Genomic DNA, 17,145 nt, shown 5'->3' with positions numbered 1-17,145 from the left:
TCTCTCTCCCTCTCTCTCCCTCTTCCTCTATCTTTTCTGTCTTTCTCCTAATCCTTCTAAGCTGATTCTCCTTTCTGTTTCACCCCAACCCAAGGCTTTTGTGGGCCCAGCATGCATCTCTTCTACTCTAGGAGCTGCTCCACTCTGTAACTTGGCTTTGATTCTGTGGTGGTTTTGGCTGTGAGTACAACTCTTGGCATGCTAGTAAAAATATCACTGACACGTAATGGCTGTGGTAAGGAGGACATCAAGACTTTTTTTAGGAACAAGCAGAGACTGAAACATGATCAGCAGGATCAGGGAGAACCTCTTCTTAAATGGCACTCAGGAAATGTGATTGATCTTCAGACACTGGCAGCTTTAGACCATGGATTTGAGGTTTTGAAAAAAAAAGGTTCTTGGTTATGTGTGAGTGAGATTTTTGTGTCCGAACATTTCTAGAACAATGCCCTTTGATGACAGATGTAAGATGAGCAGAATCAAGGTCTCTTCATCTCTTATGTTCCACTGAACTGATTGAAGTCATCCCAATATGGGTCACAGTTCAGCAAAACTACAAAGATGGGATTCATCATTGAGACTATCCAGTTCACTATGTGACATTTCAGCTGCTCATAGCTTTCGCACCCACACAAAACTCTGCAACAATCAACACTTTTCATGAAATACACACTCTAAACAGAAATGTTCCATGAGGAAAATGACCTTTCCCCCGCTTAAAAAATAACCAATTTTTTGGGGGGGAAAAAGGTCACCTCTGTCGACTGTATTTGAATTTCACGAGAAACAGGGCAGGCAAGACCAGGCACTGTTTGGGCATCCCGGCTCGCGGTCATTCTAGTCGGGTTCAAAGGTAACTGTGGGGTCAAAGGCTGGTTGAGTGAGTGGAGGAGCAGGGGGGGGGGGGGGGGGGGACTTACCTTGTGCTTGGGAGTGTTCGTCTGCAAACAGTACTGCCGTGCATATTGAAAGGAGCAGGAGGACGGTTCTCCTATTAAAACAGAACAGAAAGAGAAATGCAGACCTTATTCATGGAAAATGTGACCCTCCCCAAAACAAGCCTGAGTCCAGATGATGAAAAGCTGTCTTAGCCTAGCAGCCGACTTAGCTGAAGCAGCAGAGGAAATAAAAATCCTGTGTGACTTTCCCAACCAGCGTCTAAAGAAAACCCAGATGGTAAGTGATTAGAGACTAATGAGTTTTTGACAAGGCAGACTAAACCTGCTTGCATTAAAGATCTATCATCTCAGCAGTATTGGCTTCAGGTCGAGATTCAGATATTTATTACACTATGGGTCAAGCTTTGTGTACAGAATTAGACATTAGTGAGATGCACCAGGATTAGAATGTCTGATCATGGCAATGTTACAGGCACAGGAGAGGTCAATTAAAAAGAGTATGTTAGAGATCACACCAGAATTTCTAAATAAACTCTCCTCTTCGTTCACAGAAAGCTTGAAAGGTGATATGTCAGAGCGTAAATCCCCCAGACTACTGCCATGTTCAATAGTATCACTTTAGTGCCACTTAAAGTGTGCTGCATGAAGTTCACTACCACAACAACACTAATACATCCACACAACCTCCCAAATGTCAACATCAGATGAAAATGTTCATACGCAAGTTTAGGCTTTACCTTGAATATCTAGGTAAATCTAAATGTAGAGGACAATGACTCACTCCAAGTTCAAATGAGGCATGTGGCTTTCCTAAAATATGAATTATATAATATATTTCATGTCCCAACCAACTATGAATGCACAAACACTTAATTACTTGAACAAATGACTCACTGGCACAAGGTAAAGGGAGTTCAACTGCATCCACTGCAAACCTCCTCAACAGCTAGTTGCAAGGAACACTGCTTCATGATATAAGAACCTGTCATCTTCACATTGTAAGACGACTGACTGACAGCACCCAATCCAAACGCCCACCTTCTGCCCCGAACTACAGAATTAGGCCTTACTTACGATGAATTAGTGCCTCTCAACTCAAGAGCGCCCATTTGCAGAGTCCCCCTTGTCCTGGAGCTTTGTGTTTATATAGTTTGGAGTGGGGGGCTAGTCCCTCGGGTAACCTGTCATTATGGCTCCTTCCAACCTAGAGAACCCCCCCCACACACACACACACACAACCACCTCCGCTAGCACACATCCCCCGGGCCCACATTCCTGTGTGAGACTCGAGGAGCACAAATCAAGGAGTCATGTGGTCCAGGACCTGTGGAGTCCAGGGGGAGTTAACCCAAATATGTTTGGCGAAGAGGACAGTCATTCATGCCTCTGCTGTCAGTTTTTAAGGCTGCGTCTTATCTCACCTTCAGGTCTGAGGTTTCTTCTCTTTTCTGTAAATCAGTACTGGCTGGACTTCAGACTGCTGAACTTTCAAACTAGGCTGACAGTGAGACTCCAGTGAGGACGTCCATGAAAGCATAGCACCAAAAGCCCCATCTCCATCACATTTGAGTTGCATTTGCTTGTAAACTCTGCATAAACTCTGACTTCTGGACCATACCTTTCACCAAAGGCGTTATTTTACCCCCATCTTAGTTCAAATGCCTATTCCTGTTACCTCATTAGAATGTTACTACAGCATTTTAAGTTGCTGCCCTGCAGATGCTGCATCCTCTTCGTATCCTTCTTCAAATGGCTTCATTATCTGGTTCAACGGTTCTGTTTAATGCAGCTTGAAGCCTCATGCACATAATACAAGACACAGAGGTTTTGTGTTCACTATTATCAAACCAATTCTTTTTCCAACCAAGTCCAAACAAACAGTCCTGTGGCAAGGGAATTCATTTCCGAATGACCCTTATACAAAATGTACAAAGCCATATTGAGGAAGCACATTGATCCTTTTACAATGGGGGATTTGATGTGGACAGTGTGTGGGCAATCTCTGGGCTAGGATCTGGGCTGTGTGTAATTATCCCCCTAAGTGAAAGAAAAGAAAACAGAAGGGCTACCCTGAGTCTATGCGTGTGTGTGTCTGTGCGTGTGCGTGTGCTTGTGTGTTGTGTGTGTTGTGTGTGTGTGTGTGGGCATGCTGAAACATAAACACCATCCACCGGTGGGGGGGGGGGGGGGGGGGGCAATGGTGATAAAGAGGGGCAGGATACCTACCAGGCACCACCGGCCCGACCACTTGCCACAGCCCCTTTAAACACAGCCTCCGAGGAAATGGCCGCCCTCTAAACGCCGGTTAGGGACAATGAGAGATGCTTTCGGAGCAGCCCGTGCCACCCTCCACACGCGACCAACAGGAGAGAGGGTGGGGGTGGGATACACCCAATCCTCCCCAGCTGTTAGGGAGCGATACCTGTGTGTGGCCACCCACCTCTGGGGGGCGCTGTTTACAATGCCAATACTGCGTCCCCAACCTTAGTGGAGAGTTGACTTCAACAGTGTGACTTGAAGCGTATAGACGCTGATAGAGACCTAATGGTAGGCTTTCAACTACAAATTTGTTTCAGATACATCTCTGCATCTGTGTCTTTGTCTGTGTCTGTGTCTTTATATTTTTTGAGCCATTTATAGGATGCAAAAAAATGCTTAAATAGTTAAGCCTGAAATGCAGCTACACTTTCTTTTGGCCAAGCTGATCCTGCTGCCAAAATGAAGACCAGACATGGCGGCAGGTAAATCATGCATCTCATTACACACACATTGCCCAAAGCTCAAAGCCTTACAAAGCCTATTCTTAATCTTAACTATGACTCTTTGTAAACAAATAGACCACACCTCTACAATAGTTTCAAACTAAGTGTAGTCTTTTCAAGCACTTTAGTGAGTGTGAGAGTGTCTGCATGTTCTTTCTGAGTTGGGAGATGTGTTCAAAATGATATGGCAGGTCTCATATACATCATGCAAAGGATGGGTTTGAAGTTACAGAACAGCAGCACTGAAAGAGTCAGGGAGCTTAGGACTGTACATCAGTCAGACTGACACACTATCTTTAACTATCAGCATACAAAAGGAACAGTCAGTTGAGTTGCCGTTGGTGACTGGCTTAATTTTCAGTTTGATGACTGTATCACGTCAACTATCTCTGCTGTGACACGAAATATGCTTCAACAGAACAAAACTACAAAGGCTTCCAAATCCTCATTAGGGTCCCAGCAGGGTTTCTGAGAAACAATCAATCAAAAATGACTTTAGCGGCGTGAACCTGCTAACTCATTTATCATGTACCTACCACTTACAGTGCACTGTCCTGAAACCCTGGTAAGGAAGATGTTCATCATCTGTCACGGATGACTCATAAGGCCCAAGCTGTTATGTCAAGTTATAGGGGGGCTTTGCTAGAGTGTTGTTGTTCTGTGTGTGGCCAAGTGGTTTGGGGTGGCTAAGCAGTCAGCCATGTTTGTTTTCCCAGACCACAGCGGCTTCCTGAGCTCTCAGAGAAGGGAAACAACAAACGAGCCGTGTCACCTGCTCCTGGTCGTGATGCTGGTGTGACATTCCTCAGCCCAAAACAGAGGATTCAAGCCCCACAACATAATGCATAAGACACAGCTCCATCTCCAGGGTATTTAGCTTTCAGTCACTTTAAGGCACATTTCTCGTTACTCACGGCAAAGAACTGGGTTATTCCAAAAATTCATGGAATGAGTGACCTTAAGTTTATTATGGGAGTAGATGATGCTAGAAGATTAAGTAAAGTAGTTTGAATCGTACGCGTCCTGACCCTCCCCCTCCTCCCATCTCTGTTCCACTTCACCTCAAATTTCCCCTTGAAAGAAATCTTCCTCTGTTTCACATAAACAGAGCCTTGGACCCACCAGTCAATGCAGGGGTCTGTCAACAGCAACCCAGCAGCGAATGCAGTTCATATGAAAAGGAGTTGAATGGTCAACAATGCTCCCCAAACAGGCTTGTGTTGACCAAAGGAAATGCCACAGTACCTTGATTGAGTGCCATGCCTAAACAATGGTAAATTCCATGCTGTTAAAAGTTTTAATTTACAGATGAAGAGTTTTTTGGGGGCAATCCATCACCGCTGTGTTATGTGAAAAGACTAGGGAAGTTGTAACACATACCAAAAAAAAGGAGTCTTTATTTACAACCACCCAAAGGACTAAGCAAATTATCCAAATTTTATAACAGTGAAGTATCACAGACTAGTTTTTTTTTCAAGTGGCTATTCAATTACATGTGTTCATGGAAAATTACGAATGCGTGAACAAAAGAGCAATTGGCTGTAAATCATGCATGACTGCAAATTCACAGAAATCACGTCAATATCCACTGGGGATTTTTGTTCTCCTTCATATAACGCACACCAAATTCAAGTCCACCAACCCAACGTGATGCAATTGCTTAAATGAAAACAGGCAAACAATATTGAATGAGTCCAGTGATGGGGAAAATGAAGTACTGAATTCCTATGGAAGGAATTTAGTAGGAGAAAATCTGGAGCAAAAAGTTATTGGTGTGAGTTTGACTTTCCACAATTATGTGAGATGCCAACGGTTCACGAGTTAAAAAAGTAAAACTAGAGGTTTGGTTTGGTTTGGTTGCCCTCTGATTTCCAGGCTTTTCGTGATGCATGAATACAAGTCACACTCACATAGAGTCCATGGTGATCCTTTTGAATTTTTTTTTCAGATTTCAGAAAAGTCACTGTGAAAAAAACTAAATGTATCTAATCTACACAATCTAAACAATGTAGGTAATTAAAAGGAAATATTTTATTTACTCCTCCTGCCCCGGAAACATTTTATGTTGACCCTTGACCTTTGACCTTAGGTGCTCTCGCTGAGGATCTGTTGACATTCTAACAGCACAACGCCCAGTCTAGCATCCTACCGACAATGCTAGCTTCATCTCAAAGGAGAGAATGGGGTGGGTAGTCATGCTTTACTGCATAAAGCATGCACTTGACCCAGTGCTTTCTTTTCATACCCTTGTGGAGTCCACCTCAGCGACTGGATCTCTCAACCGGGACTCCTCCAAAGACGCTACCAAATAAGGCATGACGAAGTAAACATCAGCACTTACGGTTTTACAGTATTTTATATTCATCGATTCATTCTGTTCATGCCAGACGTGAGTGATTTAAGTTACGAGCTCTGAGCACGTCTTGGCTCTTCTGTCACCTGGTGCTGTTGCTATGTAAGATTCGTGTCTACTTCCTCTCGCTCTTTTTCTGAATGAATGATTGATAGTGAGCCAAAATGTGCTTTCCTTGGCTAGAGTTCACATCTCACACCTGGCTGACTGCAACAAAACAAAAAAAAACACTAATTACAGAATCATAACCCTGACAAAAAAATAATCTACACTCAAACCATCATCCCAATCTTTTCCCAAGGATCCCTTCCCTTTCTGCATAACGTTTTGGACAGAATCCAGGTTCTCGCTACACATAAGCTTGTTAAATGCTCGGAGTCCCTTCCCCTCTGAGTCCAATTGGTCAGAGAGTCAAGAGGTCATTGCAGACTTGAGTAAAGATTGACTTAGTCCACAGGGCAGCAGGCAGACAAAGCACTGTGAGCAAACTTCTGCTGGGGTTTATTGGTTTGCTCTTTTCTGTCAGCAGTAGAAGTTGCAGATGTGTAAGCTGCTTTAAGTGATAGTTTTTTTAGAACACTTATAAGTTCTCTTTATACTCTGATGGCTGTCACAAAGAATAAGCTACTTGCTTTTGAGGGGGTAAATCTCTCTCAGACTCTTCAGGGCTTTGTGATCAACTGTGAATGTTTTCAACACAGCCTGACTGTAGAAACCAATCACGAAAGCTCCAATGAGATGAGCAGCCCTGCCAGCCAATAATTTTTCCTGGATAGAGCAGGTTTAAAGGAAGGGGTAGACTTCATACTTCTGCTAAATCTGATGGAAGTTAGCAGAAACTGCTAACGACACTTACCACTGCATTAAGAAGCTAAACACAGCCATTCAAAAAAGATAATGAATGCTCAACATCAGTCTCAAGATAGGGGTTGCCATGTGATTCAACACTATAGTTACTACTACATTTAAAAAGGCAACCAACCTCACCTCATCCTGTGCTTCTGTTGAATGTTCTGTTTAATCAAACTGATCATTCATTTCACAGAAGCAACCAGGGTTGCTTTAATGAGGACTAACACAATAGGACAGTAGAGGATGAGTAGTTATAGGCATCACGTTGAGTGAGTAGAGCTGAAGCCCCCAGTCTCCTCCCTCCCGTTCCCTTCAACCTTAGTAAAGAATCAATATATTCACTTATTTGACTTATGTTCTCAAAACACATTATCTGCCAAAGTCCAGTCCATATAAAAAACTCTGAGCACTCAAAATGAATCCAGTTCATCACACTCTAGATGCTTTTGCGTGCTAAAATGCTTAGATGACAGGCAGCAATTAACACAACGGAGGACATACAGCACAGTTGTGACAGTGACTTACTCAGGGACTAACTCACAAATGTACAGTTATCAGACAGTTTAAATCTAGCACAACTGTCTGAGCTAAATGTAACAGCTGGGCAAAAACTGCATACCCAGATCTATATGTAATGTAACCCATAGGCACTTGCATGAGGAATTTTTGGGCATAACTGGTTTCATGCCCGATTTTCAGTCAGGCAGTGGGTGTTGAGGCGGTTCATAGCGGTAACCCCGTGTCATCATAGCGGTTTGTTTGGTGTCAGCTATCATGCGAAACCGGCTCATCTCCATGAGCACACCACAATCATAACGAAAGTCACGAGGCTTCAGACGACAATATTTTGCCCTTCAACAACTTAGACTTGCGACGGAATATAAAAATATAAACAGACGTAGAAATGCTGACAAAGAAAAAGATCCTCGTGGTTCCTGCACATCGGCTACAAGTGTTCTCTGATGAGGAGCTACTCCAGAGGTCTTATCATCTGGTATTTATTTGGTCCAAGACCAAGAATGTATCCGGAGCAGGATAGCGTCTGTCTTCAGTCATACCCTACAAGTAGCCTAAACCTCTGCAAATTCTTATTGGCCGCAACTGAAAACGAATTTAATCTGAATGTAATTGAAGTCAACACAAATAAATAGAACGTGCAAGCTCAGTAGTGTTTGGGTTTTTTAAATACATATGGGAAAATGTATGGTAAATTGCATGGTTCTCTCATACATGTGTTGTGAGGTATTCCATGGGGACAAGGTATTTCTAAAAACGTATGCTATGTGTGTATGGGATTGTGTAAGGTTTGGAAATACCCTAAACACAGACAGTTGTGTGGTTTACTTCAGTGGCGTCAATAAATACAGTTACAAAGTTATGCGCTTCTAAGACCCAGTAGAGCCTGAGAACTGTACCCAGAGAGCCTCGTTTGATCTCAGTTATTTGTTTCTAATTTTCTAATGTCTGGATGCATCGTCTGCGGAATCATTTATGGGCATATCATGTGGACTGGAAGGATGTCAAATGAAGGCACATCTAAAGCATTTGTCTTCACTCCGTCGACAGTGGTTGTGCTTTACTGAAAAGCTAGCCCATACAATTTGTGTCAACGAAGCCAACCTGAGCGGCATAGCATGGCAAATATATTGTCCGGTAAACTGACGAAACATACTCCATATGTTGTTGGGAACTTTTCAGTGAGAAGATGCGCTAAAGTGCTCACTTCAGAAAAAAATCTCTCTCACCGCTCCTGTCAAACTGTCGTAACACTGTGGCAATGAAAGAGATTACGCGGGGACAAGTCTAACTGCAAACATAATTGTGGCAGATTTAAACATTCTATCGCCCCATTCGTGCAATAGCAAACATGCATTGAAGTTTCTTACGTTTTTGTCGTGGGAGAAACGTGTCCACTCCTTGTCCGTTGGGCTCCTAAATGCATTTGTATGCATTTGTCCAGGCAGCAGAGTTCTAAGTGAAAACAGAATTCCACGCAAGAGGATACCGGTTCATGAGCTAGCCCTTGGTTACAGCCAAAGGAAGCGTAACTGAACGAAGACTGCCACCTCAGAGTTTCCTCATTGTGAGGAGTCCAGAAAGAGAGATTCCCAAATCTCTAAATTTTCCCCCAAGTGCGACGCGCATTCAGTAATCTCACTTCATTAACATACGAAGAAGCGCATAGTCTGCAAAGATACAGCGGAGCCACTGGGGAGCGTTGGGGAACCAAAAAGCGTGAATGTATTTACAGTGCGCATAAGAGGAATCCGTGTTGTGCTGGATGCAATGCTTCTAAAAGAGGGGTCCAATGTAGACAGACAACCCCACAGCCGCGCTGTACCTCCAGGCGTTGGTTTCTGCATGTGCCTTGACTTGCACTGTTGCAAACGCTGCCGCACTCACTGCAAGTACTAGCCGGTGTTAGGTTTCACCAATTACTGACTTGTGACATCACAGATCGGATATACCTCTTACTTTACAGCAAATCATCACTGACCCATTGATACAATGAGTAACTGTATAACTCCTTACAGCGGCAAGTTTTGATAATAATAGAAAAAAAGTTGGATTTCTAGACCTGGCCGATTTAGGATGACTTTATTGTTTTGAAAGAAAGATGGAGAACAAATATTGAGGAAATTAAAAAGTCTGTACAACATTTATTAGTCAGACCCAAAAGCTTTATAAAAAGGCAATACATGTCTAAGCATTTTAGCTTTTAAATGTACAAAATCCTTTCCTGTCCATTATACGGCCCATTATAGCCCAATCATAAGACATTTATACCTAATTTATTCTCTCAAGGAATGACTTGTAGCTCTACAAAGGATAGTACAATATACGGATTTGTCAGTGAGTAAAATGCTGCCTAAGGCAGTTTCACAATCATCACAGAACATAGGCAAGGTGGGCATAGATAGAGAGCAGTGTTTCCTTGTTATTCTAGTCACGCAGACGGCCCCTTTAAATCTTCTTTTGCCCTGAAAGAGGAGTCTTCTCAAGCCCAAGTCAGCTGAAAATTAGCTTGGGCTCACTTCCATGATACTTGCTGGGTCTGACAGCCCTGCTGAGGTCTTTAATCCCTTTGTGGAAGTGTCATCTCTGCTCAGTCTAATGCACAGAAATAAACGTAGCAGCGCTTCTCACAGACAGATGCAGAGACAGAGGCGGGGGAGGGGGAGAGGGAAATAGAAAGTCCTGTCGAGTTGGCAGAACAAAGTCAGGTCTGAAACAAGGTCAAAGTGTTCCCAAAAAGTACATTGCTCAAGGCACACGTCTGGTATATGTTGTCGTAAAATGTGATCTTTATACACCCGAAGATCACCTAACATTGGATATGTGTTGCTTCAGTGGATGACATTTTTACCTTGTGCTGACAAAAATCAAAGCATTTTATAAATATAACAAGACTCCTACAATCCCTTTTCATTTGGCTTTACCCAGGAAGGCTTAGTTCATGAAACAGCAAATCCCGTCCCTAGATTAGAGCGAGTAGTTATTTCCAGTGAAGTCTGCTTCACCCTCTCCTAGCTACAAGCTGTCAGTGCATCCACACAGAAGAGGACTCTTGGATCGACCCCAATGTGACCCAATCTTTATTGTCATTGGCTGGACTCAAAATAGCCCTGTTCCCACTCAGGCCCCACACCAGCCACTAGCCAATGGCTTTTATAGCTTTCACACCCTAAGAATAACCACCCTAGATGGTTATATACTAATTTTATCTGCATGATTTATCAACTGGTGTCATAACAAACCTCCCAATTGAAGATTTTGTCAGGCTGACATCTAATTACCACAGTCACTCATATCTTTTATTAAATATTTAAGTTTAGCCTGATACTGTGGTGTGTGGTGCTTTCGTGCCGTACGGATGAGTAATGTTAGATGCTAGATGTTCCTGGAAGTTAGACTGAGCGCTCTCTGCTTGTGTGCCAGACTTCCCTATCACCGGGCCGCAACTGTGACTGCACAGCCAGGCTGCCCCTTACGGAGCCCCCCGTCCAAAAACAGGATGCCGGGTCTCAAGGGTGTTTGCTGAATTTCGACATAAGAAGTAACCACAGCCACAAGTTTCCAGGCTGACCCATTAACCCAGAACAAACATGCTCAGGTGAATCACAAAACATCTGAGAAGTTCTATGTGCATTGCGGTCACGTGAGGAAGCCAGCTGGTGTTGCGTTCAGGGAAAATGTGGCAAGCAGGATACACGGTGGCTCTGTGTTGAAATCCTCGTTGACACACTTAAACAGAAGAAAATTAAGAGCCAGAAAAATGAACGACGTATGAAAATCCTGTTCACACTAGGCGGTACGAGTGCGCACATACATGTGAATCTAAGTGTTATAAGCATATTAATACATCTGTGATGGTGGTATGCTGACCGTTGGTGTTCTCAGACGGGGAGCAACAGGGCCCAGGTAAACACATTTTCCTTCCCACAGGGGTGACTGCAGATGAAGCACGTGCATGGTTACCAACTAATGGCTTACGCAGAGCAGGAGAGTAAATGCCTTGTCCAGATGTTTTTCCCCACATCTACATAAAAGCAAAGATGAAGAAAAACGTGCTCCTATCATCACCTGACACAGAGAGCGAGACACGAAAGCATGTTCCGTTCCACTCCGACAGGCTTTGTACTGTACTGTACTGTTACTGTAGCAACTATGCATTGACTACGGATCAAATATTGTAACTGTTAATATGTAGATCACACTGTATTTTTCAGAATTAAAATAGTTTAATTTCTATGTCTGTATGGACAGTTAGTGTGGGTTTGTGGGAATTACAGATGATTAGAGACTGTCCATCTATATAGGTTCAGACAAGCATCTTGCGGTGAAAATGGATTAGGGCAGCCTGTTAAAAAAGCAGAACCATTCAAAAAGTTCTTTCAAACTGGCTTTCCCTTTGAACTGAATGGAAAAAAAACAGTGTCCCATTTATCAGTGGTCCAGATGTGAATAAATGAGTCCATTATGTACATGATAATAGCATTTCACCAAGAGAACAACACGAATGGAGACCAAATGGAATCCATTACAACTCTCACTCTCTCTACACTCCTCCGTGGACTTCCTGACTGGACTTGGCTAAAAGGAACAAAACACTCAGATGAAACTGCTTGTTCACCACCCCAGTGAACCATATGGTGATTCCCAACTCTGGATTTTCTTTACTTATACATGGATGACCGATAAATCTGCAGAAGCAGGCAGTCCAAAAGCCGCAGCCGTTTTGGAGGGGACTACCTTCCGAAACAATAGCCACAGGCAGTAAGTCAGCCCTGATGAGAATAGCATGTACGGAGCCGAAGAAAAAATGTTAGTGAGGTTACATTACCTTATAATTTGATCCGGAATGAGATGTTGAAGTGAACAAGTGGTCATCAAATCCTACTTAAAAGGGAGCACATTGGAAAATGAAAAATGCTTGTGGTTAAGAATACTCACACTACACGTGGGGAGAATGCATGTCACGGTGCAAGTGTTGGAATGAATGCTTGGAGTGTGTGACTTTCTTTAGGTATTGTTTGCAATTGTATGTATGTATGTGTGTGTGTGTGTGTGTGTGTGTGTGTGTGTGTGTGTGTGTGTGTGTGTGATTGTGTGTGTGTGATTGTGTGTGTGTGTGTGTGATTGTCTGTGTGTGTGTGATTGTGTGTGTGTGTGTGTGTGTGTGTGTGTGTGTGTGTGTGTTTGTGTGTGTGTGTGTGTGTATGTGTGTGTGTGTGTGTGTGTGTGTGATTGTGTGTGTGTGTGTGTGTGTGTGTGTGTGTGTGTGTGTGTGTGTGTGTGTGTGTGATTGTCTGTGTGTGTGTGATTGTGTGTGTGTGTGTGTGTTTGTGTGTGTGTGTGTGTTTGTGTGTGTGTGTGTGTGTGTGTGTTTGTGTGTGTGTGTGTGTGTGTGTGTGTGTGTGTGTGTGTGATTGTCAGTGTGTGTGTGTGTGTGTGTGCGTGCGTGCGTGCGTGCGTGCGTGCGTGCGTGCGTGCGTGCGTGCGTGCGTGCGTGCGTGCGTGCGTGCGTGTGTGTGTGTGTGTGTGTGTGTGCATTTGTTGAGGCATGAAAGCCAGAGTGGAGGTGAAACACTGGCTCAGTGTCTCTGAGGCTCCCCTCCTACCCTCACACACACAGGCACACACAGGCACACACACAGGCACACACACACACACACACACACACACACACACACACACACACACACACACACACACACACACACACACACACACACACACACACCTCCTCTTCCCTTCCTTGCCAGCTCAGCCCCATGTAATAGGAACACCAGAGAGGCAACTTCCTACTCAAGTTGGATCCAAACACCATGTGGTTCAGGCGTGTATTGTCTTTCAGCCGCACGCCTCATAGTAACAGCTTGTAAATGTGGGGTTTGTGGAAACTTTTCGGCCTCTGAGGACCAGAGCCAGGCCAAAATCAGCTCAAGCCTGGATAAACAGAAATGAAGACAGAGAGAGCAAAGGATAAAATGATTGAAAATGTTCAAAATGGGGGGAGAAAGTCAGAATGCATCTCCGCAACCCCCCACCCCTCAACCCGCCTCCCTTTCCCACCCCCTCTAGAAAGTCTACACAGAGGATGGATTTTACCTGAGTGATTTAACGACTGGCAAGCCAATGAAGGGCTCCTTGTCTGATCCGTTGCCAGACAATTCATGCGTGGTTGATTTTTAAGTACCCATCTCACTGACCATGGCCAGACTGTCGAGAGCAGACCACACAGTCCCGCTCAGAGCCGGGCTTAAACGTCTCTTTGGCTGAGCGGATGACAAGAGAGGAAAACTGTTTTAACATTTACTTTCCAGCCGCTCTGCCAGGCGTGGACGGCTATGGGAACAGCATGTGATGGGATGGCGAAGACTTCTGTGTGAATATCAGTGGCAAACAGATAATATATGACACAGGCAATAAGTCAAGTGTGAGTGTTTTTAGCTTTCTAATGTCACATTGTGATAAACTCCAAGAGCTGAACTTGGAATGCCTTCCGTTGAGGGTGAACACAGACAAAGCACTTGTGTTCTTCTTAACGTGATGACACACGACTAAATAGGAGAAAGTAGTGAGTGCGTGACCATGGCCAGCCAAACTACCATGTGCAGCCACCACAGTGACAGAAAACAGTCTTGTCTCTTTAATTAGCTCAGGTGCTGGTGTGTAATTCTGAGAAATTGCTCCATGTATCTCAAGGGATGTTATTTTGGTGCAGGCATAGAGTGTTTGAGAGAACAGCTGGGCTGACCAGACAAAACAGATGGTAGTGTAGAAAGTGGAAGGGTCTGTCTGAAAGGCCAATGGGTCTGTCTGTTTGTGTGACGTGTGTGTGTGTGTGTGTGTGTGTGTGTGTGTGTGTGTGTGTGTGTGTGTGTGTGTGTGTGTGTGTGTGTGTGTGTGTGTGTGTGTGTGTGTGTGTGTGTGTGTGTGTGTGTGTTTGTGTGTGTGTGTGTGTGTGTGTGTGTGTGTGTGTGTTTGTGTGTTTGTGTGTGTGTGTGTGTGTGTGTGTGTGTGTGTGTGTGTGTGTGTGAGTGTTTTTGTGTGTGTGTGGCCCAAAAAAGAGCCTCATGGATGTGAAGGAAAGAGTGGATGTGCTGGCGTTGACAGTCACCCCCAGGTGAGTGTGGAGGAATTTTTGGAGAGAAAGGAAAGCAGAATGTAGCTTGCTGAGGAGGTGAGGAAAGGGGAGAGCAATCATGGAAGAACAGACGGCTCTATTTTGTACAAGACAGTTTGACACTACATTTAAGTCAGTGATCAGATGACTTTGTGATCCAAAGTTGTTCCCACAACAGTAAAGTCATATATTTCATCCGTGACACACAAGCTTTTAAAACTCACTGGGAAAATGAACTGTCCAGCGTGTGTGATTTCCTGAGTTAGTGTTAATGTGAATGTGAATACTGAATTAGAGAAGAACCAATCCATGGCTGTCTTTTAACTGGAATGGTATGATTAAGGATGGAAAATATAGAAAAATTGACAAGCAACAACAACACAGAACTTTGCCACATGTCCATGACCAACAGATAATCAGTAACTCTGAGACAGCCATTTTAGCACATTTTAGCTGCGTGCTGAAACTTAAGCAAAGATTTTTGCATTATTAATATATAAATATAATTAATTAATGGATATAAATTCTACACACACTGTTCAAAAGGCCTTTAGAAATTGCTCTGTAAATGCATCAAGATATTCTTTTCAACAGAACACTAGCTGCACACTGGATATCATCAAGACATCGCCTGAGACGGAGGGAATGATTTGAAACAAAGAGTAGCTTATAGCTTATAGCTTATAGCCCCAATGACTTGATTGGAAACACTGTGGGGATGACATTCAAGCAACTGAGTTGATACCAGATACAATAAATGTAAACACCTGCACGGAATTTGCCAAAACTGACCTGAGGATAGTATCTACGTACAGAACGTGAGGAGTTGATCTTTTGCAATCTGATTCAATCAGTCCTCAGCGCCTGAAATCCAAAACATGGGAATGAAAACAGGATCTGATTAATTGTGCTGATTGAAAATATATTCAATGCCGGCTGGATAAAAGTAAGCAAGAAAAACGAAGAAAAAAGAAAAATGGACTGGATCTTTGAGTGCAGGACAATACCTATACTTTGTGAAACTATAGCCAGACAAAACAGACACGCAGTTTTTAGCTTTTAGGCTTCAGTTCTCTTTTGTGGACCTTATGCTAGCTCATAGCACTCATTGACAAATAAATAAATTAAAAGTATCAACATAGAAGGTTGTAATCAGACCTTTTTGAGATATGTAATTTGCTTTATGTAATTCATTACAATATACAAGGAATTGGCTACCTTAGACGAAAGCTAAATAGCTTTAGCTAAAGACAACATAATGCAAAAGACTTTGTTGCCAGAGAGTGCTACAATGTTGATGTGATGTCAGCGGAGCTTGTCGAGAATGAAGCCAATACCGTTTCGCCTGGGCAGTGGCCTACTTGAACCAATCTCAGGAGGCGCAATAATGTTTATGAAACATACTTTCCCTGTACTTATCTGATGGCAGAAAGTTAGAAAAAAATAGCCAACATGGACTTTCAGTCCACATGAAATATAGTGTAAGACTATGCTACTTGCTACATGCTCAAGCTACTGTGTCTGATGCAACATGAGGCACCACTCAAGTCAAGCATCTAGTGTAGGTAATCTCTACCTTACCGAGCTTAGTGAAAAAGGAACAGTTAGTTCTAATACTAGATGAAATCAACCATTATAGTTCTCCCAGCATTCCATTGAAGCAGTCAAACTCCACTGTTGTAATAATGAAGTAGAAATGTCTTTGTTCAGGCTTTCAGCCAAGGCTTAGGTGCATGATGTACAAAGGAGAGAAAGACAGGGGAAAAAAGAAAGAAAACCCCTTACTACTCATCTCCTGGCCTTTATACTCTGGGTGTTTCCGATTGGAAATTCATTTTCCATGTTCGCCTCTCTCTGTCTTGTACTGTTCCCTGGTGGTTACACTATTAAGTAGCAAAGCGATGATTTTGCCTGCTCTAACTTACACTAGAGGATAGCAGAGGACTTAAGTTCTCTACCAGAGACCCGGTTCATTATACTTTGATGGAAAATCTTTTTTTTTCTGCCTTTTCTCACTGCATCTGCACAAAGCTCTCTTTAGGAACCATTATATTCTGGAATATTCCTACCATGCAGACATGCACCATCAATCTTCTCTTACCTGCCATACACTTCGAATCACTCCTCCTGAACTGCACACTTTCCTAAGCAAAAAACATATAAATTCAAAGAACTAACTAAAACACTTGAAAAGACATATAACAGTCTGCCGAGGTTGCCATCGGCACCAAAAAAAAGAGATCTTATAGAACTTTAACAATCCCGAATGAAAGCGCTCGGCTGAGAGTCTGCTGAGCTGCTGGTTACAATAAGTGCTCCTAAAGAGTTCACATCAGTAATTTGATCAAGGTGCTGACTAAAGATAGATGTTTTCCCCCTTACAGCAACATACTGTGACGTGTGCTAAGGCTGAGCAACGGGTGGCTTGAGCTTGTCTCTTCTCATACAGCATAAGGGCATCCATCTGCAAACCATTATTACCCCCAGAAAGTAACATGGCCTACTTTTGCTAATTAGCATCGCTTGAGAAGCCTGATGGTGGAAGGAAATGGAGAAGCACCACTTCTAACAACCCTCTGGCAGCAGGAGTCATCCCCTCAGACACTACAATGGGTGCCCATTGCCGAAGATAGAGGGCTCGCTTTATTA

The 17,145-nt window shown here is 43.3% G+C and overlaps 1 protein-coding gene across 5 annotated transcripts in view; it reads right to left on the bottom strand.

The window, feature by feature from the left end:
• Positions 1-16,787, bottom strand: part of col24a1 (collagen type XXIV alpha 1 chain) — a 110,727-nt gene extending 93,940 nt beyond the window's left edge. Inside the window, exons 1-6 of one of the 5 annotated variants that reach the window (XM_080860566.1) lie at positions 16,598-16,787; positions 15,289-15,360; positions 13,479-13,645; positions 13,111-13,316; positions 12,211-12,266; positions 921-991 (exon numbers count right to left, since the gene is read on the bottom strand). In XM_080860566.1, the coding sequence (XP_080716692.1) occupies positions 921-991; positions 12,211-12,257 (118 nt within the window). In that variant the 5' untranslated portion in view covers positions 12,258-12,266; positions 13,111-13,316; positions 13,479-13,645; positions 15,289-15,360; positions 16,598-16,787. Of the gene's footprint in view, positions 1-920; positions 992-8,752; positions 9,222-12,210; positions 12,267-13,110; positions 13,317-13,478; positions 13,646-15,288; positions 15,361-16,597 lie in introns of those variants that run through there. The other 4 variants (XM_080860562.1, XM_080860563.1, XM_080860564.1 and 1 more) reach the window with 4 other exon arrangements.
• Between the last annotated feature and the right edge of the window lie 358 nt (positions 16,788-17,145).

The sequence above is a fragment of the Sprattus sprattus genome (assembly GCF_963457725.1).
Source record: "Sprattus sprattus genome assembly, chromosome: 2".
In the NCBI taxonomy this organism is placed as follows: Eukaryota; Metazoa; Chordata; class Actinopteri; order Clupeiformes; family Clupeidae; genus Sprattus; species Sprattus sprattus.
Note: the sequence above shows the minus strand (reverse complement) of the source record. Positions and strands in the feature narration are given on the sequence as shown.